Source organism: Scyliorhinus canicula, chromosome 6 (assembly GCF_902713615.1).
Source record: "Scyliorhinus canicula chromosome 6, sScyCan1.1, whole genome shotgun sequence".
NCBI lineage: Eukaryota > Metazoa > Chordata > Chondrichthyes > Carcharhiniformes > Scyliorhinidae > Scyliorhinus > Scyliorhinus canicula.
Genome location: NC_052151.1, coordinates 213,779,017 through 213,802,242, shown reverse-complemented (window position 1 = coordinate 213,802,242; position 23,226 = coordinate 213,779,017). Strand labels below are relative to the sequence as shown.

The 23,226-nt window shown below is 45.0% G+C and overlaps 1 protein-coding gene across 6 annotated transcripts; it reads right to left on the bottom strand.

The window, feature by feature from the left end:
• Positions 1-1,768: 1,768 nt before the first annotated feature.
• Positions 1,769-21,741, bottom strand: LOC119967863 (erythroblast NAD(P)(+)--arginine ADP-ribosyltransferase-like). 6 transcript variants are annotated; one of them, XM_038800914.1, is made up of 5 exons: positions 21,020-21,243; positions 20,820-20,885; positions 12,098-12,324; positions 10,400-10,514; positions 1,769-4,008 (listed from the first exon to the last, which is right to left on the bottom strand). In XM_038800914.1, the coding sequence occupies exons 4-5, from the start codon at positions 10,443-10,445 to the stop codon at positions 3,140-3,142; spliced, it is 915 nt and encodes a 304-aa protein (XP_038656842.1). In that variant the 5' UTR covers positions 10,446-10,514; positions 12,098-12,324; positions 20,820-20,885; positions 21,020-21,243; the 3' UTR covers positions 1,769-3,139. The 6 variants fall into 6 exon arrangements, with proteins under 6 accessions (XP_038656842.1, XP_038656845.1, XP_038656843.1 ...); XM_038800917.1 differs by having other exon boundaries at positions 21,050-21,241; XM_038800915.1 differs by lacking the exons at positions 12,098-12,324; positions 21,020-21,243 and adding an exon at positions 21,724-21,741.
• Positions 21,742-23,226: the final 1,485 nt, after the last annotated feature.

The window sequence follows — 23,226 nt, the reverse complement described above, 5'->3', positions numbered from 1 at the left end:
TATCCATTGTTCCGCGTTACATCTAAGATAACTTAACACGTTCAGACTTCCCGATTACGCAAACAACATACACATTAAGGACATTCATCAGTTAGTTACAGCTTACAGTTACCACCCAAAGCAGGGCTGACAGTTAAGTATGGTAATGATGCAAACGACTCCGATTATCCCCAGCGGGGCGACAGCAATCGGTGAAGATGAATATCTTGTCGGCATTTTTATATTTTGTACAGTACCTTCCAATATTCTTGCCCAAGGCTTTTTTACAGAGACCTTGACCGGTTGGTGATTGGTTTTACATGGCTGGTTAAGTGCCCGAGGATAAGGAGGACGTTGCTCTCCAGGGACAATTAATTGGCTTGGCCTTTCCAAACTTCCAACACTATTGCTGCGGGGGGTGGGGGTGGTTAATGCTCAAAAGCTGTTAGGGTGGTTGGGAGAATCGGATGAGATTTGGGTGCGGGTGCTAGCAGATCTGTGAGGGGAGCAAACCGACTGGCGTTGGTAACAGGTCCGTTACAGGTGGTACCAAAGAAACACTCATCTGTATCATCTGGAGTGGACACGTTAAAGGTTGCAGGAAACTTTGACAACATTTTAATTTGAGCGCTGACGAAGGTGAACTACTTCTCTGTGAACTACTAATTCGAACCTGCTCGCTCCGATGTGGAATTTAGGGAATGGAAGGATCAAGGATGAGAGAAAGTGGAGAGTTAATTTTACAAGAAGGCTGAAAGAAAAAAATATGGACTTAATGACGCTGATTGGGACAGGTATGTCCAGTTGTGCAGCTGGGCCAAATAGTATTTTTCACGTTTTCCAGTGGAGCAGCTAACTACCTTGCTCGAGAGGATGTAATCCTACTCATGTTCAGAGGGGACCAACAGGTCGCGTATGTACCAGCGGATGGTGGGAGAGGAGAACAGCGCTGTGGCTGTGCGAAGGCAAAGTGGGCGGACATGCTGGGGCCAATCTTGGAGGAGAATAATTTTGTGAGGTGCTGAGGAGAGTGACCTCGACCTCGTAGTGTGTGAGGCTGAAAGCGGTGTTTCGGGAACACCGCACAGAGGCTAGAACAAGTCGGTTTTTTGAAGGAATACATGATAGATGTAATCGTTGTTTGTGGGGAGGGGGGGGGGGGGGGGAGACAAGCCCGTTATACGCACATGTCCTAATTATGTTACAAGCTGGTGGACGTCTGGATGTCCTTTCTTGAGATTGTCTGCAATTCTGAAAATTGTGTTTGAGTCTTCCAAGAGGTGCCGATTTGAGAGATTCTGGTTGTGCATGAACTCTGGACGGGTGCAGGGACAGACGACCTCGACTTTACCTCAGTTGTAACAAGGAGGAGGATCATCATGAGCTGGATGTCGACAACGCTGCCAAGTAGTTCGGCGTGGCTGGCGAAATGGATTCAGTTGTTGTACCTCGAGAAGTTTAAGCTTTGAGTCAGAGTGTCCGTGGAAGGATTTTCACGTAGCTGGAAGCCATTTGTAATGCACTTCAAAGAGCTGGTTACTGTTAGCTGTTGGGAGGGGAGATCGTATGATTGTGGTTGGGGGGGGGGGGGGGGGGGCGGGATAATAAATTAAGAGATTCTGTTATAAGGGAATGTAGCGGCTGCTGAGGTGGTGCTTTCTGTTTAAATATTACTCTGCACTTTTAATGTTTTGTATGAACATTTTTCGAAATTAGAAACAAAATATGTTTTTAAAAATATATCATATGTCTTCCGTAATCAGGTAAATATTATCAGTTAGTCACGATATACCAGAAAATGTCAACCTTTTATTATTAATCATAGACGAAGAAAATTTCAGATTTAAGCTTAGAAGGGGGAAATGGCACGCAAGTGCCAGGCAATAATCATCTTCAAATAATAAACGCATGTTTACAATCAGTTGCAAACAGACACGTTCAATTAACAATCCTGCCTTTTATGCTACACACTACGAACTATAAAATTGATGTTTCTAATTCTCAGTCATGTATTACCGATCAATTGTGTGTGCCCAATTAACAAGTGTGAAATGTGAATTATCATCGATGTACAATGCATTATCACCCTTGTATTACCCAGCATAAGGCACGCAAACACACTGACCTGACGTGAGTAATCAGTAATAAAGCTATCAAATGACAAGCATTAAATGTACACTGTCAAATATCAAGCCAATGTTATCCAGTAACAAAAGACATATTTCGTGGGATTTACCTGTCGCTGGTTAGGCCAACATTTTTATTGTACACGGGTCAGCATTTAATATTGACCAACCCTGATTTCTCTTGAGTGGTTGGTGTCAGACAGCCTTACTGCAGCCCATGTGCTGAAGTTATACGCATGTGACATAACGGAGGTAGTTACAGAATGTTTACCCAGTGACAGCGCACTAACGGCGATACACTTACAGGTGATTACCTTGAGATTCTTAGAGGGAAACTTAATGAAGGCAGTTCTCCTATTCATCGACAGCTTTTTAAAAATTCTAGATACTAGCTGTCGTGTGTTTGGAAATTGTGTCTACCACTGTTACTATGAGTGTATCTGCACCTCCTTCTCAAGTGGCTCCCTCAGGAATCTTTGTGAGTTCCTGAAATATGTCGTATCGTATGTACAGACTGCTGCCACTGTTCGTGGGGAGTGAATGTTGGAGCTGCCTCGCGGAATGCCAAAGAAGGGAGTTGCTTTCTTTAAATGGCATCAAACTTCTCAAGTCTTGTTAGAGCTTCCCTCACACAGGCGAATGTTTCACCCCACTGCTGAGCTGTGCATTGTGCATCTTGGACAGGCTTTGAGGAGAAAGGAGCAGATGTATATGACTCAGCATTCCGAGATTCTAACCTGCTCTTGCAGCTATAGTCTTTTTCTGGCTAGTCCAGAACAGGTTCTGATGAATGGTAACTCCCAACATGTTGATAATGGGGTATTAATCAATGGTATAATGCATTTAAATATGAAAGGGCGATTTTTGTATTCTCTCTGGTTGGAGATGATTATTGCCGGCTCTTTGCGTGGCCGAACTGTCATTTCCCCCTTCTAAGCTTAAACCTGAAATGTGCCCAGGTCCTGCTGCAAGTGGTGATTGGCTGCTTCAGTTTTCAAATGGATCTTACATAAAATCGCAAGTGCTCATGAATTTCAAGTGGCAAGCATGTTTTTTAAAATATAAGAATCATTATGCTCCCCTGTGAGGCTCCAGAAATTCTCACCGATAAAGCAGCGGCAATGTTCGGGGCACGGTGCATTCTGGCTTTTCACCCTAAATTCACCGTGAGAGGTATCAACCGTTACCGCAATGCCCTGGCACCCTTTTGATGTCAGTTTAATACTGACCCAACTGATTTCATCGTTCCTTTCCCAATGGGACAGCTTTGTGACCTCAAAAACCTCAATGGGCGGGATCAGTACCTCGTTTTCAAAGTACGTAGCCGAGAATTTACTGACTGGAACCCCTAATTCGGTGTCTATTTCAAACAATGTGTTGTCCGTTGAATTTTCCTTCAAGAATGCTTTTGCGACTCGCACATCGAATGAAGTCGATGAAAATTGATCTAGCCGGACAGCGTCTCCCTCCCTTGCGTGGAATAGCAAGGGAACACCCCTGAATGTGTTGTGAACGTCACTCTTCAACGTTTCCAGGGCGATAGAGAGAAGATAATGGAAACTTTTGAAGCGAAAGTTGTCATGATAGCTGGCTTCGCTGGTGCCGTACTGCCTGACTGCTTCATTGAACTCCCGGTACAATGGAGATTCCTGTGTGTAAGCGTGAATGGCCATGAGGTGCTCTCTTCTCAATGCGGCTGGAACGGTCACGTAGCGCTTCAAAACATTTTTAGCATTCTCCCACGCTTGGAGGAAGTCTTTTCTTTCAGCCCATTCTTTCCTGATGAAATCAATCGCCGCCTGGTCAGCAGCAGGTGTCTGAGTGAATATGTAAGCGGCAGAGTTGCCGGCCATGTCCAATTTGATACATCTCGCCACAGGTTTAGAAGCTGGTGTGCTCGATTCTGTGAAATAAACCAGATTTCTGTGTTAATTTATGACGATGTCAGTAAATGTATCGTGTCACTGTGCTGCCTTACAGTGTCCACTAGTGTTTACCAGCGGAAAGGACGTGGGCATCAATGTAAATGAGTAACGTACAATACAAATTCGGAATAATATGTTCAGATCCGAAGCGGGCCTTTTCTAGTGTCCTAATATTCCCGTAGCAACACAATACTAGCTCCAGGGCAAATAATAGAGTCCAAGTAGAATGCCCAGCAGCTCCGATTATGCCGATGTTAAATGTCTTGCTCTCAGGCCTGGAACCATGCGTCGGAATAATTATATATTCCTGTCATTGCGTAACTAGCTTTGGATATAATTTAGCCCAACGGAGTGAACGCAAAAATTTGCCTTCCTACATTTTAAAGGAAGTGATCTGTTGATAAACAAGGAATTAATCAATCAATATATATCTAAATGATATTAACTGGACGTCACTGCGTAGCTGTTCGCAGGTACTTCGGGAGCTCAAAGTGTGACTTACATTCTAAAAATGTCTACACTTCAGAAGAAGCTCATGGGCTTTGAAACATTTGAGAAGTCACGAGTGTTAAAAAAAAATTATACGAATGCAGGTTCTGTTTGATTCGATAAGATAGCAGACTCAGATTCACGTGGAAGAAGGAATGATAAATTTATCTCTCCAGAGCTGTGGTTGGCCTGCGAAAACTGGTGACAGTACAATATACCGGCACAATTAAGATAGAGATAATTCATGCCAGGTTAGTAATCAGACCTTACAGCGAAATTTCCAAGAGTATAAGGGAGAAAGTCCCAGCTTGGATTAACTCGCTTTGCCACTAAAACTTCCATTTGCACTTCCGCCTTAGAAACATTCATTCTGTAAATCCCCTTATTGTAAATGTAAAGTGTGGGGCAGGAAATGTTTGACGCCGTAAAGCTTGTTGAAGCTTTGAACATGGTAGAAGTAGAGAACGTGGTCCACAATGACATAGGATGAGTGTGCCACGAAATCACATGGTTTTCACTTGAAGCCCACATGTAACATGTGAACAAATGGACTGTCTCATAATTTATTTTGCTGATTCTTTCTTTCAGCGGGCCACTGTTCTTTTCTGCGATGTATACTTTCCTCACATCACGCTTGAGCAGACTAGTTCTGATTTTGTCCTTGCTTTCACGTGTTCTGAACTCTGTTAATTGCTAAATATGTCCCCGTGTCCACCACGTAAGCATTTCTATCAATGGAATATAAAATGAGATTATTTTGAAAACAAAAAATCTGCATCCAGAAATGAATAACACAAGATAAGTGAACGTAATTGTAAAGCAAAGAGGTGCCTGCAACATCAGTCAACAGCAGGCATGGAGAAAAACAGAGCACTAAATATTTAATCTATATTTTCATTAACTCCGGTAACTCTCGTCTTGGACATGACATTAGAAAAAAAGACGAATCAGGTGAAAAGCAGTTCAGCAAAAATAGGCCAGGGATATGAAAATCGCTTCTTGTCACAAGTAGGCTTCAAATTAAGTTTATCAAATGATATTTGTTAATTTTTCCAAGTGGAGGCATCTAAATCTACCAATTGCAATTAATTCCACGCGTTTCTCATACAATATTCGATTATAGAACAAGTGCATTAACGCAATCAATCATAGGACCATCGATTAGCTAAGAACGAAACGATATTATTCGATTTGTTCCTGGCTTGGCCCTCTGGTGGTACATTTCACATAGTACCTCTACCCCAATATGTCTGCAAAACCTAGTGCATCCGTTTTTACATTCAGATATTAATCCAATTCCCTTATGATGCCTGAAATAAACCGCCACCCAGCATAATCCCAGGCAGCTCTTTCCAAAACCTAATCGTTTGCTCAGTAAAAAAATGTTTCTCCTTATATCCGCATAACTTAATTTATCATTTATTTGTAATGGGAACCGATGCTCCTCTCTCTTGTCTCATGAGGTCTCTTGATTTTTGTTGACTATTCTATATCTACTCAACTTTTTCTTCTCCATGTTCAACGGTCTTAATTTCCATTATCCACATTCAGCTGAGGACGAAACAATGTTCTCAAGAGAACAAATCTTTTTTAGTGTTGTTCTCTCTGCCTTATTCATCAAGGCCAGAATACAATAAGACAATATTATCATAAGGCATAGGAACAGAATTAGGCAATTCTGTTCTAGTCTGTTCCGCCATTCAATCATTACTGATATGTTACTCATTCCCCTTCTCCATTCATTATTCCTCTCATTAATCAAGAACGAATTCATCTGTCTTAAAAAAACAGTGACTTGGTTCCACAGTTTTAATGGCAATGCGTCCCACACATTGACCATGCTCAGGCTGAAGGAATTCATCTTTGATCTCTGTTTTAAAGGATCGTCCCTTTAGTCTGAGGCTGTGTCTTCGAATTCTAGTTTTTTCCACTCGTGGAAACATCTTCCTGAAGTTCAGCCTATCTCGGTCTCACCACATTATGTTATCCTGATATTACGCAGTCAGGACCTGTCCAGTCACATGCAATGGTTCTGCCCACGTTCCTGTACATTTCCACTGACTTCAGAATGGTAGCTCTAATTTATAGTATCTCTCTGTCTTCATCTTACTGAAGTTCACACTTTCCTTCACGAAAGTTGAAATGCCACTTGCTGTCTGTTGTCACAACCTCCCAATGTCCTTCTATAGTTTTGCACCTCGATCGGAGGTCATATTATTAGCAGCTATGTTAGATCCTGCTGTTTTTCAATCCTGCAATGTATGACAATATCTGGTATCCTTAATATTTATCCAGAAGTGTCGGGGTACTGAACACCGCTGCAAACCTTCCACGAGTAAATAGAAAAAAACAGCCTTTACACCGCTGCATTCTACTCTAATACTGTCGGCCAACTTCGTAACGACATCGGCATTTCCCGTTTCATTCCACATTCTCTAGCGTCGCTCACCAGGTGACACTGAAGCAAATATATTTTTTTAATTCTGCGCACCCACATCAATAACATTACTCCCACAAAAAACAAGTTAAAAAATTCGATTTGTTTGCAACACAGCACAGTTCTATGTACTTCGTCCATTTGTTTTCTTGCCAGGGAAAATTAATTGTGTCCAGAAGTTTCGTTTTCATAGAATTTCATAGAATTTACAGTGCAGAATGAGGCCAATCGGCCCATCGAGTATGCACCCGCTCTTGGAAAGAGCAGCCCACCCAAGGTCAACACCTCTACCCCATTCCCATAACCCAATAACCCCACCCGACACTAAGGGCAATTTTGGACAATAAGGCCAATCCACCTAACCTTCACATTTTGGACAGTGGGAGGAAACCTGAGCAATCGAAGAAAACCCACGCACACACGGGGAGAACGTGCAGACTCCACACAGGCAGCGACCCAAGCCGGAATCGAACCTGGGACCCTGGAGCTGTGAATCAATTGTGCTATCCATAATGCTACCCTGCTGCCCCGAAAGCTTGCTATTGTCAACATAAAAATAAGCGGCCTGTGATTCGTGCAATTATATTTCGAAATTTGTTTTTCTGTTTGTTGTTGAAGAAATCTGTGCCATTTCCAATTACCCGGCACTCTGGCTTCACCCATGAGTCAACAGATGATTGCAAAATTGGGACACTGCTTTCGCAATTACCGCTCTCTTCCCTCAGTAATCCGATATGCATTAATATCGAGCCGTGGACACTCATGAACAATTCCGCAGAAATTACTTGTCCAATGCAGAAACATTTTCATGGCTTTATGTGTTTAAACCAAGTTGTTTAACCGTGATCATGGCAGAATGCGCTTCCTGCGAAAGGCAGTCACGTAGTTCATCAGCTAGGCCCGCTGACCGCCTCAGTAAAAAACTAGTTCGTCCAAACTTGGCTCTACTTCTCCAGTTAGCAGCTTTTGTTTCACATGTAGAGCCAAGTGTAATCCTTTACTCAGCTTCCATGTTCTCATTCACTCAATTTGCTACTCTGATTTGCTTTTTCACTTCTTTCTGAGAATTCTGTGGCCAGTCTTGTTTTCAATCATTTTATCCATTGTCGCCATCTTTAATTACGTCTCCTGGTTTGTCTTCATCTCGATCCATTTTGTTAATGAAGGAGACATGCATTTGTTTGCCATACCGTCAACCTTCGTGTCTGTGCCACAATCATCTATTTTTTAAAGTCACCCAGGCTTGCCTTATTATTTTGTCCGACAGTCTTTGATTACTTAGTCTAGGTCCATTCGTACTCTGAAATTGGCTTCCCAACTGAATAATTCTTATATTTACTTGATTCTTTTCCATTTCCAATTTGAAATATATAATGAAATCAACAATCTCCAACTGCACACCAAGTGGACTACGTAATTACACGCGTAATTCTGGCGCAATTACGGCAATACAAGCGAGTCTAGCCGTCCCCGCTCTCATCCCGAGTATATGTTTAAAAAAACAATACACCCGAAACGGTTTCCTTTTGACAATTGGTCACTTTCCCCAGAGCGGCGGCACGGTGGCACGCTGGTCAGCACTGCTACCTCACTCCGACAGGAGCCTGGCTTCGATTACAGCCTTGGGTGACTATTGCCGCGTTGGGCTCTCGCTTGAATGCAACGAGTCCGGAGAATCTCGGGAAAGCTCTCCAGCGAGCGTACCTCTGGCCTCTGCGCCTCCTGTGATTCTGCGACGCATTGCAAAACGTCGTAAACGGAAACCCGCCCGAAATAGGTGTGACCGAATGATGCTCGCGGACGTAGGTCGTAATCTTGCTTACGGCCTTCCCTCGCGGAATCGAACGAACTCATCCGATTCACCGGCCTTCCCAGGAAATGCTGCAGTGCTGTTCCACAAATGTGGAACAGGCGAACGGAACCCGGGTGTCACCCAAGCAATAGGAACAGGGTGCCGAAAGAGGGCTTGGGGGCCTGTAGCGAGAGCATCCCCAACAGACCCCATTTCGCTGTGTCCTTACTTGGGGTGTGTGGGTCTTTGCCTATGGGCGTAACATTACTGTTATTGTCCAGGATTTAGAGAACCCCGAAGTGTATCATGGAGTTCTAGTGACCCACAACTTTTACTAGACTGTGGTATTGGGAGCGTAAGGCCCACTCTACTGGAGCAGAAATGGGAAAGTATTTTTGAAAGGACAACAATGTTTATTCTATGAACTGAGGTTATCTCTTTTAAAACATACAGTGAACATCTTCGCAACTATTAATTCAAATACAACGCAAAGTAATCCTTACTTTCCATTAACATCCATAAGACTTTAAAAAAAACATTTTAACAGATGCACATCAGGTTTAAATTCACTACTGAGAGCAGTTATGCCTCTAAATTCACCAAATAATCAGGAGATAGTCGTTTCATGTCAAAGAGAAGAGCATTACACATTGTGTGGTTAACTGCAGCAGCAAGGCTGAAACGAAACCCAAAAAAACACAGATACCCAAACGTTTCTCAAAGTGAAACTAAAAGCTGACAGACAGCCCAGCTCCACTAACACTCTGACATCACTTCAGTAAAAACACCCATTTCTTAAAGGTACACCCACTACAGTTATTCAATAAAAAAAACAATTCGTAAAGGTACTCTCATATGACATTACCCGTAGTTGGGGAGAGTGGAGGACCTACAATCTCACTCAGACATCGGGGTACATTTTCCAAATTTCGGTCCGATCTTTGACTTCAGCTTCCCAGTGCTAAATTCTAAGTGTGTACTCAACCGTGAGAAGTTCCCCAGGGCCCCCAGAAGTCCAAACTACCAAACAGCACATTTTAGTGACCGGTGGGAGAAAACAGGAGCACCCGGAGTAAAGCCACGCAGAGACGGGGAAAACACGCAGAACACCTACAGATCGTGGCCGAAAATGCAAATCGATCTGGGACCCTAGGGTTGTGAATCAACAGTACGACTTCCTCTGTTGCAATCCTTACAGGCATAGGGTGGACGTGTGTGGAGGGTGCAGCTCCTAATGGCCTCCTTCACTGTATATTCTTTTATGCATTTATGAAACACTCCCGAAGTCCCATACCCTACTCATGTTCCTATTTGCGGTTTTGTTTGACTGACTGCGCAATCCTTTTTCCAAATATATTTCCTGATTGCCGGGAATCCACGGAATGAATGGCTTTCGCCTGAACCTCATGTCAGATATGCGGGGCGTTCAGTACCCTTCACCTAATGATATTGCAACCGATGCAAGGCGATTAATGCCACTCACTCCACTCTGATGTAATTTGCGGATCAAGCAGCCGTTTCCAGTTCTTGCGGCGGGCGGTACCTAAAAACGTGTCCCCTGCTGCAGATGAATAAGTTTGATTCCCTTTAGAAAATAACCTGTACTATTAATGTTGTCCATGCTGTCCCAGTGCAGAGTGAAAAAACTTACTTTCCAACAAGAGAGAGAGGAGCACGATGTAAACCATTGGTTGCATCTCTCCTGCGTTTCCTGTCTCCTGGTATCTTCAGGATCCCTTTATGGTCCCAAATCCGTAGTTAATTTCCTATTGAGAGAAAGATCAGCAGGAAGAGCCAGAAATCAATGGAGCTCAGATACCCTGAAGCAATATAAACATAAACATTTAAAGGCAATTGGTTAGAACCGTCGAATGTTAGAGATCTTTTGAATCACTGACCCTGTACCAGTTGTGTGTAAGAGCCATTTAATAACTGGTCCACCCGTCCTTTTTTTCTGCATACCCATGCACAATATGCCCCAATTCATAAAGGTACCCTCACATTGTACTAAGAAAACTTTGAAAACATGGAATTAAATGGACGTCCGTCATTATAGTGGCACGGTGGCACCATTGTTAACGCTGCAGCCTCACAGCGCCAGGGAGTGGGTTCAACTCGGCCTTGGGTGACTGATTGTGGGCAGTATGCACTTCTCACCGTGTCTGCGTAGGTTTCCACCCGGAGCTCTAGTTTCCTCCCACAGTCCAAAGACGTGCAATTTAGGTGGATTGGCCATGGTAAAATGTCCGTCAGTGTCCAAGGATATACGGCGAAAGGGTGGATGATTCGGCCAGGGTAGTGTGCTCTATCAGTGTCGGTGCCGATTCAATGAGCAAAATGACCTTGTTCTGCATTGTAGGGATTCGACTAGGTTCTTTTAAATTCTATTTTATTCAACTGTTCGTGCCTTGCTGGCGGTGGAGTGATATTTTCACTGGACAAATACTCGTGAGGCCGAGAGTAATGAACTGTGTCACACAGTATTATACCACCTAATTGATATGGAATTTGAATTCAATACATATCTGGGATTCTATGTCTAATGGTGACAATGAAACCAGTGTCGATTGTGGTAAAATCCCATTTGGTTCCCACCTATTGCCGTTACAGGGACTGGATTAAATGTAACTGCTGACTGACAGCAATGTGGTTTGTAAATGCTCTCTGATATGTCAAATTAAGGATGGGAACATACTTCTGGCCTTGACAGCAACTCCTAAGTCCGATAAATCAGCATACTTGATTTAGTCACTAAAGCCTCTGGTCATGAATTTCGTGCCTTAATTTTCTGGATCTAAAGCCTTCAATACTTTCTAATCTATTTATGAAATACCACATCAAGCTTCCTCTGCGAAAGAGAGTAACAGTTGGTCTTTTAATTCCCACAGATTTTGAAATGTTGCATTACTGGTAAAGTCGAAATAAATGTTCTTATCGTGGTTTGATCGCTTTGTTAGAGTCCAGAATGTCACATTTGGACAAAACCACCGTGCTCAAAGTCTGCTTTGCATATAAAACTACGCTTAGCTTGGTTAATATTCTTCACTTATACATCAATTTAGAAAGCTAAGAGGGCGGCACGTGGCGCAGTGGTTAGCACTGGGACTGCGGTGCTGAGGACCGGAGTTCCAATCCCGACCCCGAACAATGTCCCTGTGGAGTCTGGACATTCTCCCCATGTCTGCGTGGGCTTCAGCCCCACAACACCAAGATGTGCAAGTTAGGTGGATTGGCCACGCAATATTGCCCCTTGATTAAAAAATAAAAATAATTGGCTAATCTAAATTTTAAAGAAAAATTATTAAGCTGAAGATCAGATTTTCCTTTTCAACAAAGTTAGCAATCTTACCTGCCATAATTTACAAGCCACAAAACCGCAGAGTCCTCTACTACACCTTTACTGTAATATTGTATAAATTAGGGGCGCATGTGGCGACTCAGTGCCGAGGACCGGGTTCGAGTCCAGCCCCCGGTCAATGTCAGTGTGGCGCTTGCACATTCTCCCGTGTCTTCGTGGGTTTCACCATCTCAACCCAACAATGTGCACAATGGGTCGATTGGCCACGTGAAATTGCCCTTTAATTGAATAATAATAACAATTTTATTGATGTTCTTCTCTTTCTCTCTTTCCAGAAAAGTTGATCAACTTCAGCACTTTTTGCTTTAAATCTCAGTTGAGTACTGGTTCAACTCATGACCCTTAATAGTTTTAATATCTAGATATTTATCGACATCTTTTTTCAACATGCTCAATGACTGAGGATTTAGGATTTTCTAGGATTTTCCAGGACGAACTATGTTCTTCTGATATCCAATTCGAGTGTTTGTTTGGATTATAAAATAGACTGTGCTACAATGTAAAATAAAATGTCATATTCCTATCATTATGTCAAAATCCACAAAGACCACTCCACATGTTATGTCCACTTCCTATCTCCATTGATCAACTGCGATTTAGGAAATAGGTTCATGTAAGTTTGCGGTGCAGCTTGGAGTTCAGGCTAAGAGCGGCCACTGAGATATTCAAATAATTAGATGAAGCAGGGGAAATAGGAACTGATTTATTACATCATCAAAGAATATTAACGAAAAGAAATGAGTATTTTTCAGGGCTACAGTGGGCGTTTCCCATGGGTTGACAGACTGATGCCCCGCTGGCGGGTTGTGGCCGGGTGAGTGGTGGCGGATAATGCAGAGGATGGGGTGAGGAAGGGGGCACCCATGTGGCAGGTGTCACTCTGCAGAATCAGGGAACAGGATGGTTGCTCAGTCGGGTGCGCAGCAAGCTAGATGCCTTGCAGACTGCGGTAATGGTATTCCTCCCTGAGCACGGCCGTAGCCCATGATTGAAAATCAGCAGTGGGGAGAATGCAGGAGAATCGGGATGAGAAATATCTCAGCCACGATTGAATGGCGGAGCAGACACAATCGGCCGAGTGGCCTAATTCTGTTCCTATGTCTTATGCTTTTACAGTCTAAGGTTCCTTACTCAACATCTTCCAAACCGAAGAACACTGCCATCTCGAAGGACAAGAGCAGCAGAAACATGCCTAGCCCACCACCTGGAGGTTTCCCTCCAAATCACTCAGAAACCTACTTGGAAATGTATCGCCAGTCCTTCACTGTAGCTGGGACAACATCCTGGAACTCACACCCTAACACTACAGGCACATGGTGTACCTATACCTCAATCATTGTAAAGATTCAAGAAGGCAACTCACCACCACCTTCTGAACGTCAACTAGGATGGTCAATTTATGATGGCCTAACCAGCGACGCCCATATCCCGTAAATTTATTTTTAAAAAGTGAACTGCACCTTTGGGAACTCAACCCATCAGAGGCAGAGAAATGCGGAGGCCCCAGAGATTACCGGCTCGGCCTGTTATTGGCCTGCAAACAGTGATTACTGTACATGCGTTCAGGATCACATTGACACTGCTGTCGAGGTGACAGAGAATTGCGATTGTGAGCAAAATCAGCCCCCCGATATTTTGGCGTTGGAACCGAATTCTCCGCCCAATACCGTTTCGCGATTTCAGCATCAGCACAATATAGAATCCTGCCCTAACCTTTTTTCCCGGAGGGAGAACAGGAAAGTATTGTTGGTGGCAAGCTTCATCTGCAATTTGATTGGGTCACATGATTACCTTACATGCTGCTCAAGTCGCCATGTCATTAAAAAGGTGCACTTGCCCTGGTGAAGGTGCAGAGAAGATTTACGAATATGACTTACAAAACATGCGTGCGTGGATTTTATGAAAATACTAACACGCTGATCCCATGTCTCTCGCAAATAGCATTCTGAGGGGTAACCCATTTAGGTTTATAACCAGCACATACTTTAATAAACATCATACAGAGAGAATGTTTCAACATGTAGGAAAGAACATACTTGGAGAACAACGATATCAGATTACCATCACAAATTACATGTGGGAATTTAGAAGTAATGTGTTCACTCAAAGTGTGGTTATATTATCGAACTCACTGAAGGGAATGTTTGAAGTCAAAAGTAAGTGTTCATTTCAGAGGAAACTAGTCGAGCATAATAAGGTAAATTTAATAAATTCTAATAATGGCAGATTTAAATCTGGCGCACATCTCCACCACTCCCAATGAGCTCGTGCAGCTAACCTGTCTTGTAGTAAATGCATTCTCTCGTGGATAACAGGGAGGAAGAGGAGGTGCCTCATTACTGGGTGCAGCACGCCTTGAAATTTGCACTGACACTTGAACCGCACGAAAAAAGCATGGGCCTCCTTTGACTTTAAAAGCTCAGAGCCTCTGTCGTGAAACTGAGCAACCGATGTATCGAAGGTAAACCGCGTGATTGTATATTTTTCAGCCAACAACCCTGAAAAAAATGGATGATCACTTCCAGTGGCAGTGTTGTGCTGCGTGGACGCACATGGGGAGGCTCTCCTTCCAATCAGACCCAAAATATTTAATTTTCTGAGATTGCGAGCACATAAAGCCACCCGAAACCACAAACGGTGGTTCAAAATGCCAACCAGCAGGCAGAAGCGGCGGAAACGGGCACAAGCAACAAGTGGACGGACCAGCGGACCCAGGATGTGAAGTGGAAGCCCCGCGGACCCGAACAATGGAACAGGATAGAATAGCGACGCTTCCGCACACACCAGGGAACGGAAGGAAGAGTGTCCTAATAAAGGTACTGGCAGCCACGAGGGAGGCGATTAAAAAGGAGTTTCATGTAGTGGTGAAGGAGGTGAACGCACGATAGCCTACCTGTGGGAAAAGTTGGAATCCAACGAAATGACAATCCTGGACCTGGAAAAGGCATCATCAGATCAGAAAGACAGGATAGTGGCATTGCAGTGCGATGTGAAGAGTTTGGGGGTGGCCGAGGGACACTTGAAGGGGAAGGTTGAGGACCAGAAAACAAGTCGGCGTCAAACTGTCCATATAGTGGGCATACCAGAGAGCATTGAGGGAAGAGACCGAATAGACTACATCGCCCAAATACTGGGAACCCTGTTCGGTTAAAACAGTCTTCCCAGTCCTCCAAAGCTCGACTGGGCACACAGGTCGCTCCGGTGAAAACACAAAACTGGGGAGCAGCAAAGACCGGTAATCGTGAACATGCACCGTTACCAGGAATGGGAAATGATCCTGAGGTGTGCATGACAAACAGAGATTATGCTCATGTGAAGGACACAGAATCAGGGTCCATCGGGACATTGGGGCGAACCTTGCAAAAAAGTGGGCAGAGTTCAACAGGGCAGAGTCGGTATGCTGTTCCCGGCCAGCATTTACGTACCAGGGTAAGGAAGACTACATCGGAATCGCGGCTGGGGCTGACGAGTTTGTAAAAGTAAATAATCTGGAGAGGGAACAAACGTGGCAGCGGTGACGGCGGCAGGAAAAGAGTGCGGCAAGCGGAACACAGAATGTGACTAGGAACAACTGTGTGGACTCTGTGCTTGCGCGGTACTGTGCTGCCTCCTTCTTTGTTTACAGTTGGAAGGCGCAGAGGGAAGTGAACGAAGACAAGGGAAGAGGTGAGATAAGGGTGACAGGCAGATAGAATGGAGACTGGGCTAATCGAACCCAGGGAAGTGAGCCGCCATACTAGCAGAGATTGCTAGCACGGTAACTCAGGCAGTAAGGTGGGGGGGGGGAGCAGTCCAGTGAATCTGTCAGGGAGAGGGAGCGGCTGGTCAAGGGAGAGGTGGGGCACGGCAGAAGGGGGTGGGACACAGGGGGGGGGATTAGGAGGGGGCCGGGGACGGGCGGGACTCAGAACAGACGGGGTGCAGAAAGGTAGCAAAGGGTTGGCAGCAAGACAGACGTAGGCGTCGCAGACATGCAGCACGGTAAGCAATTAAGATGGAGCCGCAAACAGCCAGTTTGGAGGGTTCCTGAACAAAGTCAAACCCAACAGTGCAGCGGCGCACTCACTTGACGTACACATAGTTGGAGGACATGATGGGTGCCCCCTGGACAAAGAGAAATGTCGGAGCGCGGAGGCCCGACCTCTTGGTGGGAGCGGTGACCACGGACATTTTGGACTGCACCCTAAAAAAAGAAACCCGGAGTACAGGGTCGGGTCCAACAGCTAAGTATCGGTGATCCCGTAGAGGTGGGTGAATAAAAATCTCCAACCAGGATAGTCTCCTGCAATGTAAGGAGACTGAACGGCCCGGTGAAAAGATGCAGAGTCTTCGCCCACCTGAGACGCCTGAGGGCTGACATAGTCGTCCTGCAGTAAACACACATGAGGAAAAAGGACAAACTTTTAGTATGGAAGGGCAGTGGGTCAGATGTCCAGTTCACGCTCTGGGACGAGGGTGAGTCTGAAAAGCAAGAGGACGGGGTTTAGGGAAACTAAGACAGTTATGGACGCAGGGGGAACTGTATGTCGTAGTCAACGGTGTCCTGGAAGGGGCACCGGGAGAACTGGTGAATATGTACCCTCCCAACTGGGACGACACTGAATTTTAAAAATGACCACGGCAGAAATCCCCTTCATTGTCACACACCGCCTGATAATCGGGGGCGACTTTATATGCATACAGGACGCGCTGACTGACTGATCGAGCCCTGGAAGGGGTAAAACGACAGGCATGGCGAAGGAACTGGGGGCAGATGGGAAGGTGGGTCCCATGGTGGTTCCTACACACAGGAGAAAAGGAATTCTCATTCTTTTCACCAGTACAAAAGGTAAACACCCGCATTGACATATTTGCAGTGGGTAAATCCGAGTTTCCAGGAATTCCATGAGCGGCATTCTGCCAGAATAAAATCACAGGCCATAGGCGACTACGTGAGTATCAACAGCCTACATTCTTGGAGGTACTGACTGCTCTGATCAGACGGGGAAATATAACATTGAAGGCACGTAGGGACAGGGAGGGGAGGACGGCTATGCAACAGGTGGTTTACTCCAAGCAACAAGAGATCAGGAAGACATCATGGAGAGCAAGAGCTCCATGCAGGCGGGAAAGGTGGTGGGACCGAACGGGTTCCCGGCGGACTTCTACCAAAAATTCACGGCGGTTATTGCCCCACATCTCAGGGACATGTTACAGACCTGGTAGCATGGGGCACTTTGCCTCCTACGCTTGTGCAGGCCACAATTGTATTGATACCCAAACAAGACAAAGACCAGACAGAATGTGAATCATAGAGACCCATTTCATTGCTAAATGTGGACATGAATGAGGCAGCACGGTGTCGCAGTTCTTTGCGCTGGGACTACGGCACTGAGGACCCGGGTTCGAATCCCTGCCCTAGGTCCCTGTCCACGTGGAGTGTGCACATTCTCCCAGTGTTAGCGTGGTTTTCATCCCCACAACCCAAAGATGTGCAGGTTGGGTGGATTGGGCCCACTAAATTGCCCCCTATTTCGAGAAAAATAGTAATTCGGTCCTCTACATTTACATGAAAAAATATGTGGGCGCGAAAATACTCGCAAAATACTTGACCAAAATGCTGGAGAGCTGTGGACTGCAGCTGGTCGTAAAGACCAGGCGGGCTTTGTCAAGTGTCAGAAGCTCACTGCTCACATCAAACACCTGATGAATATATTGGTGAACACTCCAAGAGAGAGAACACAGGAGGAGATCGTCTCCCTTGATGCACAAAAGGGCTTTGACAGGGTCGAATCGAAGTGCCCGCTAGAGAAACTGGAATGGTTTGGGATAGGAGCAGGATTCGTCGCCTGGATGATATTACTATGCTCCGCTCCCCAGGCGAGCGTTCGAACTAGTGCCTCCAGATCTGAATACCTCCAGCAATGAGGACGCACAAGTCAGGGATGCTCACTGTTCCAGCTCCACTTCACACTAGTAATCGAACCCTTGGCCATAGCTGTGCGGGATGCAAAAAGCTGATGGCGCATTCAAACAGGAGACAGAGAACACAGAATCTCATTATTTGTGGATGGCTGCTGCCATAGGTCTCAAAGTCACAGAAAGTTCTGAAAGCAATACTGCAGATACTGAAAGAGTTTAGAACATTCTCAGGTAACGAACTCAACCAGGCAAGAGAAAGGCATTATCAGTGAACATAAATGGTGTAGGAAATGAGCTGGCCACGCATCCCTTTAAAAAAAGCCCAAAATAGGTTCCGACACCTGGTGATCGAAATAGCCAGAGACGGACACAGATCCACAGTGGAACCTAACAAACCGGGTGGATGAATTCAAAAAGGACCTGCAAACGTGGGATGGACTCTCAATATCCCTGGTGGTGAGAGTACAGATGATCAAAATGAATGTGGTACAAAGGTGCCTCTTCCTGTTTAGACCCATAGCTATCGTCATCTGGCGTTTGTGAACGGGGAAGTGGGGGGAGAGTAGAAATCAGAGAGTCCCCAAATCAACAGTACAAAGGAGGAAACTGAATGGACGACGGGCACTTTCAAATCTGCAATACTACCACTGTGCAGCAACAGCAGAAAGAGTGAGGGGATGTGTACACGAACACAGCTCGCAGTATGTGCAGAGTGGAGGCCTCGTGAGAAGAGACGACCCTCCGGGCCGACCCAGAGCAGAATTTACATCCCCAACGGCAAAATACACATCCAGCCCAGTTACAGCAGTCGCACTGAAAACCTGGAACCAATTAAGGTCTGACACGATGTTCCTTTAGCCTCATCTTGAGAAATCACATGTTCCCACCAGCCATGCTCAGCACAAACCTTAAAAAATTGAGACAGAACGGGGGAAAGCTGATAGTTGGAGAATTCTATCTCGGAAATAGAATAGTAACGCCGAACGAACTGGCGGAAGAATGGGAACGACCGACAGGACAGCAAATGAGACATCCACAAATAAAACATTTACTCCGCAAAGATACTTTTGGCTACCCCAGGGCCCCGGAGACTACACTATTAGGGGACCTGATGAACACAGAATTTAAGGAAGGGAGACACTGCGGGAAATACATGGACAGCGAGTGGACAGAGCACGAACCCACAAGACAAGACCAAACGGAAACAAATGTGGGGACGAACTGGGGACAGAAGTGGGTTGGGTACTCTGGAGTGAAGCACTGAGCAGGGCCAACTCCACCTTCTCCTGTGCAAGGTCCAGCCACATGCAGATCAAAGTGGTGCAAAGAGCATACCAGACCAGAGCCCGGATGAGTGGGTTCTTACCGGAGGTGGAGGACAAATGTGAACGATGTCAGAGGGAGCCGGCCAACCACAACCACATTTTCTGGGCGTGTCCGAACCTCGCGTTTTGGGTAGCTTTCTTCGAGGTAATGTCCAAGTTTGTGGGAGTAAGGGTGAAGCCATGCCTAAATGTAGCAATATTCTGGGTATCAGTCCAGCCAGAGCTACACGTGGGGAAGGAGGCCAATGCAATTACTTCCATAATCGAATCAGCTGGAGAATGCTGCTCGGCTCCCGATCAGGAACAGCCCCCACAGCTGCAGACTGCCTGGAAGACCTACCGGAACATGTCCCCCTGGATAAGATCAAATACGCTATCCGAGAGTCAGAGGAAGGCTTTCTTACAGCATGGGGGCAATTGTTTATCCTGTTTTAAAACATGTTCAAGGCAAGCAGCAACCAGTAGATAGGGAAACTGTAATGTAAGAAAAAAACAAAGAGAAACGTCAGGAAGGGAAGAGCGAGTTTGAGAGGGTCAAAAGAAACAACGCTGAGGGAAGGGAAAGGGTACACTACCATCCATAAGATGGATCACGACCGAAATTGAAAGGGGGAGAGAAGAAATTGGGGATTAAAGGGGGGCGAGGAGGAGGGGAGCACCCGCCAAGAACAAACAGGGAGGGCATCAGTAGAGTGGGCGAGGCAGGTGTGGTGGTGAGGAAGAGCGTGGCCGGGGGGAGGGGGGTGTGGTGGGAGGATTGTCCACCGAGACAGACGGCGACAAACTGTAAATAGTGAAACGTAAGAATGAAGCTTTTGTACTGTACAATAAAAGAAAACGGACGTAATATATATATAATTTAAAATGCAAATAAAACGATTTTTAAAAAAAAAACAATGGATCATTTGGTCATGATTTCGGTGTTGGATTTGAGAACATACTGGCCGGAGTTTGAGTGTGCGAATCTTATCAAAGAATGGTGAATACATATCAAAATTATTTTGGCTGCATATGGATTTATGAAGTGTTTACTTTGTGGCCTTTTGCTCTCTAAATGCAAGTCACAACTTCCTCTTTAACAGCAGCAGCTGCTCCAGTTAGCAAGGGGCTGCAGTTCAAATCAGACATTAATAAACTAGAAGACTAAAAACGTCTAAGCTCAAAGTTAAGCTTCTGTCTCCATTTGTTTTGTCAGAATGATCACTTTATCTTTTTATTTACAAGTGAACATTGGTTCTCCTTAACTGAAGCTAACAGCTTCCCACATCACATGTTGCTGATGCTGGTGTCGCATTCAGTAACGCTCTTTTGATCTTGAGAACACTCGCTTTCCCTGTGTACTTTGTCAGGTAAGAATTGTACAAGATAAATGTCTCAGCTTTGCTGTTGACTTGTGGTCACATGCGGTTAGCCTGCAAAGCTCAGTGCCACAGGAAGCAGATGGCGCTTGCTGAGCCAAAAACGTCAAGAAACAAAAAAAAGCGTACCGGATATCTGTTCAGTGCGGTGGTCTCTGCAAACATTCGTTGTCGTGGACTCTGGTGAACACCAGGCTGTAAGAATAGAACATTATTTTAAGGTGTCATGGAACGCAACGTCTGCACAAATCGAAGCAGATTGTAGGATCGATGAATGTGTGTGTTAGTGTCCACTGACTTCTATGTTATAATACAGCTATCTCCCTCACCTTTTCGCTCATTTACACACGGATACTCACTCGCGCGCAGGCATAATCTAGAATCTGCAGCGTTGCAGAAGTCACAGGGAGCAGTGCAACTTGTGCTACTTCCGAAATGTAACAGATTGAGAAGCGGTAGCGGACTTCAGTTTTCGGCAGTTACATTAATTCAGGGATACTCGTTATGCTTTCATCTCCGCCGCTCTGTCTGCTTCCCTCGTTCTTTTTCCGAATTAAATTTCACTCCGGATATTACGTTTTTCAATTTATTTCCTCGTTCTCTTGAGCTATTTCGCTTTCCGTTATTACGAATAACATCTCCCTTATTTAACCCCCTGCACTCTCTTTCACCGCAACTCCGATTGTTATCCCTCATTCTATTTATCCTCCTTCTATTTGATCATTTCATTCTCTGATGTTTCTTTTCTATATTTTTCTCCTTGCCCAATTTTGTAGTTTCTTCTAATTCACTCCCTCTTTACCCTCTCTCCAGCACTCCATTTCTCTCTCTCCCACTCCCCCCTCTCTCTAGCTTTCTTTCTCTCTTTTCATTCCTTGCTCTCTCCTTTTCTATTTCTCAATCTCTCTGTCGGTTTTGCTCACCCTCTCTTCGCCCCATCGCAGAAATATGCGGATTCTTGCATATTTCTTCTGCACTCGATCTCCCTCCCCTCAGTATAAAACTCAGGTCAAAGACTCTCACACTAACGCACCTTTAAAGCTGGACACCAGATTTGTTCCTGGGTTCTACTGAAGGTTTTCTGTGTTTGGGACCTTAGGAGATGTCAAGTCGCCAAGGCCGCTCTGGGAGATAACGATCAATGCGAGTTGAGGACTATAAAATAAATGAATACAGAATAAAAACAAGTAAGACACTGTAACAGACTATAGCGCAGAAACATTTATTGCATATTTCAGATAATGATCCATACAGGCTACCGTGATACTACGACTTAGACGTGCCTTTTGCTACCATCAAATATGTTGCCAATGCCCCAGTTATTTACCGCAAGAATCCTGCAGTCAAATTATAGCAGCAAATATTCAGCTTGATGGATATTGGGGGGGTGGGGGGGGGGGTGCTCAAAACTCGCTGTGACTTCGACCGTGAGGTTATTTGGAATATCTCTAGGCCTTAATGATGTCCTTAAAATACCGGAACACGCCGGCAGTCAAGGCACAACTCTGAACATTTTTGGATTCCACAGAGGTTTTTGCTTCCGACCATCCATGCAGCTTGTGAACATTTATAAGAAACATCCCGTCGAAAATTATGAATATTCGCGGCACGGCAGCACAGTGGTTAGCAAGTGCCAGGTTCCATTACTGACCTAGGTCCCTGTCTTTGCAGTCTACACGTTATTACTCTGTCTGCGCGGGTTTCCTCCGAGTGCTCCGCTTTCCTCCCGTATTCCAAATATGTGCAGTTTAGGTGGTTTGGCCATGCTAAATTACCAGAAGTGCCCCAAAAAAGTTAGGTGGGGTTTCTGGGTTACGGGGGTAGATTTAGGCTTCAGTAAGGTGATCCTTCCAAGGGCCGGTGCAGACTCAATGGGCCGAATGGCCTCCGTCTGCACTGTAAATTCTATGATTCAATCCGCAAGTGAATGCTGATCTCAAATGCACTTGCCTAAATGACTAACGAGTTAAGATTGAAAATAATGTAGGATAATTTCAAATAATTAGGAATTGTAACATTATATTTCAATTAATCCTGAGGAGAATTGATTGCAAAACTATTGTGGCTATGCTTCAGGTTTGCAGGGAATTGACGAGATCATATTTGAAGAATTGGGTACCGTATTGGTCTCCTTATTTAAGAATGGATGGATGAATAAAAATCGTTTTTTGTCGCAAGTAGGCTTCAATAAAGTTAATGTGAAAATCTCCGAGGCGCCATATTGTACGTCTGTTCGGGGAGGCCGGCATGGGAATAGAACCAGTGCTTTTGAATTTTTCTGTGATTTACAAGCCAGCTGATTAGCCCACTGTCCTAAACCAGCCACTGGATGCAAATGTGACAGGAGCAGTTGAGTTATGTTTACTTGACGCATACCAGGAGTATGTAGGAAGGTGCAGAGGTCAGGTGTTCTTGTTCACTGGGTTTGATAGAGTAAGAGGAGAATTGATCAACAGTTTAAAATCCAGAGGAGCACCAGCAGAGTACACTTGGGGAGGATGATTACTCTTGCCGGAGAATCCGCAGCTAGGCGGTT

Bases quoted from the DNA above. Each gene is read 5' to 3' on its own strand.
- LOC119967863 (XM_038800915.1), bottom strand. From the start codon at position 10,445: ATGCAACCAATGGTTTACATCGTGCTCCTCTCTCTCTTGTTGGAAA. The intron at 4,009-10,399 runs GTAAGTTTTTTC...TTTATTTCACAG, and splicing joins CCTCTCTCTCTTGTTGGAAA to AATCGAGCACACCAGCTTCT.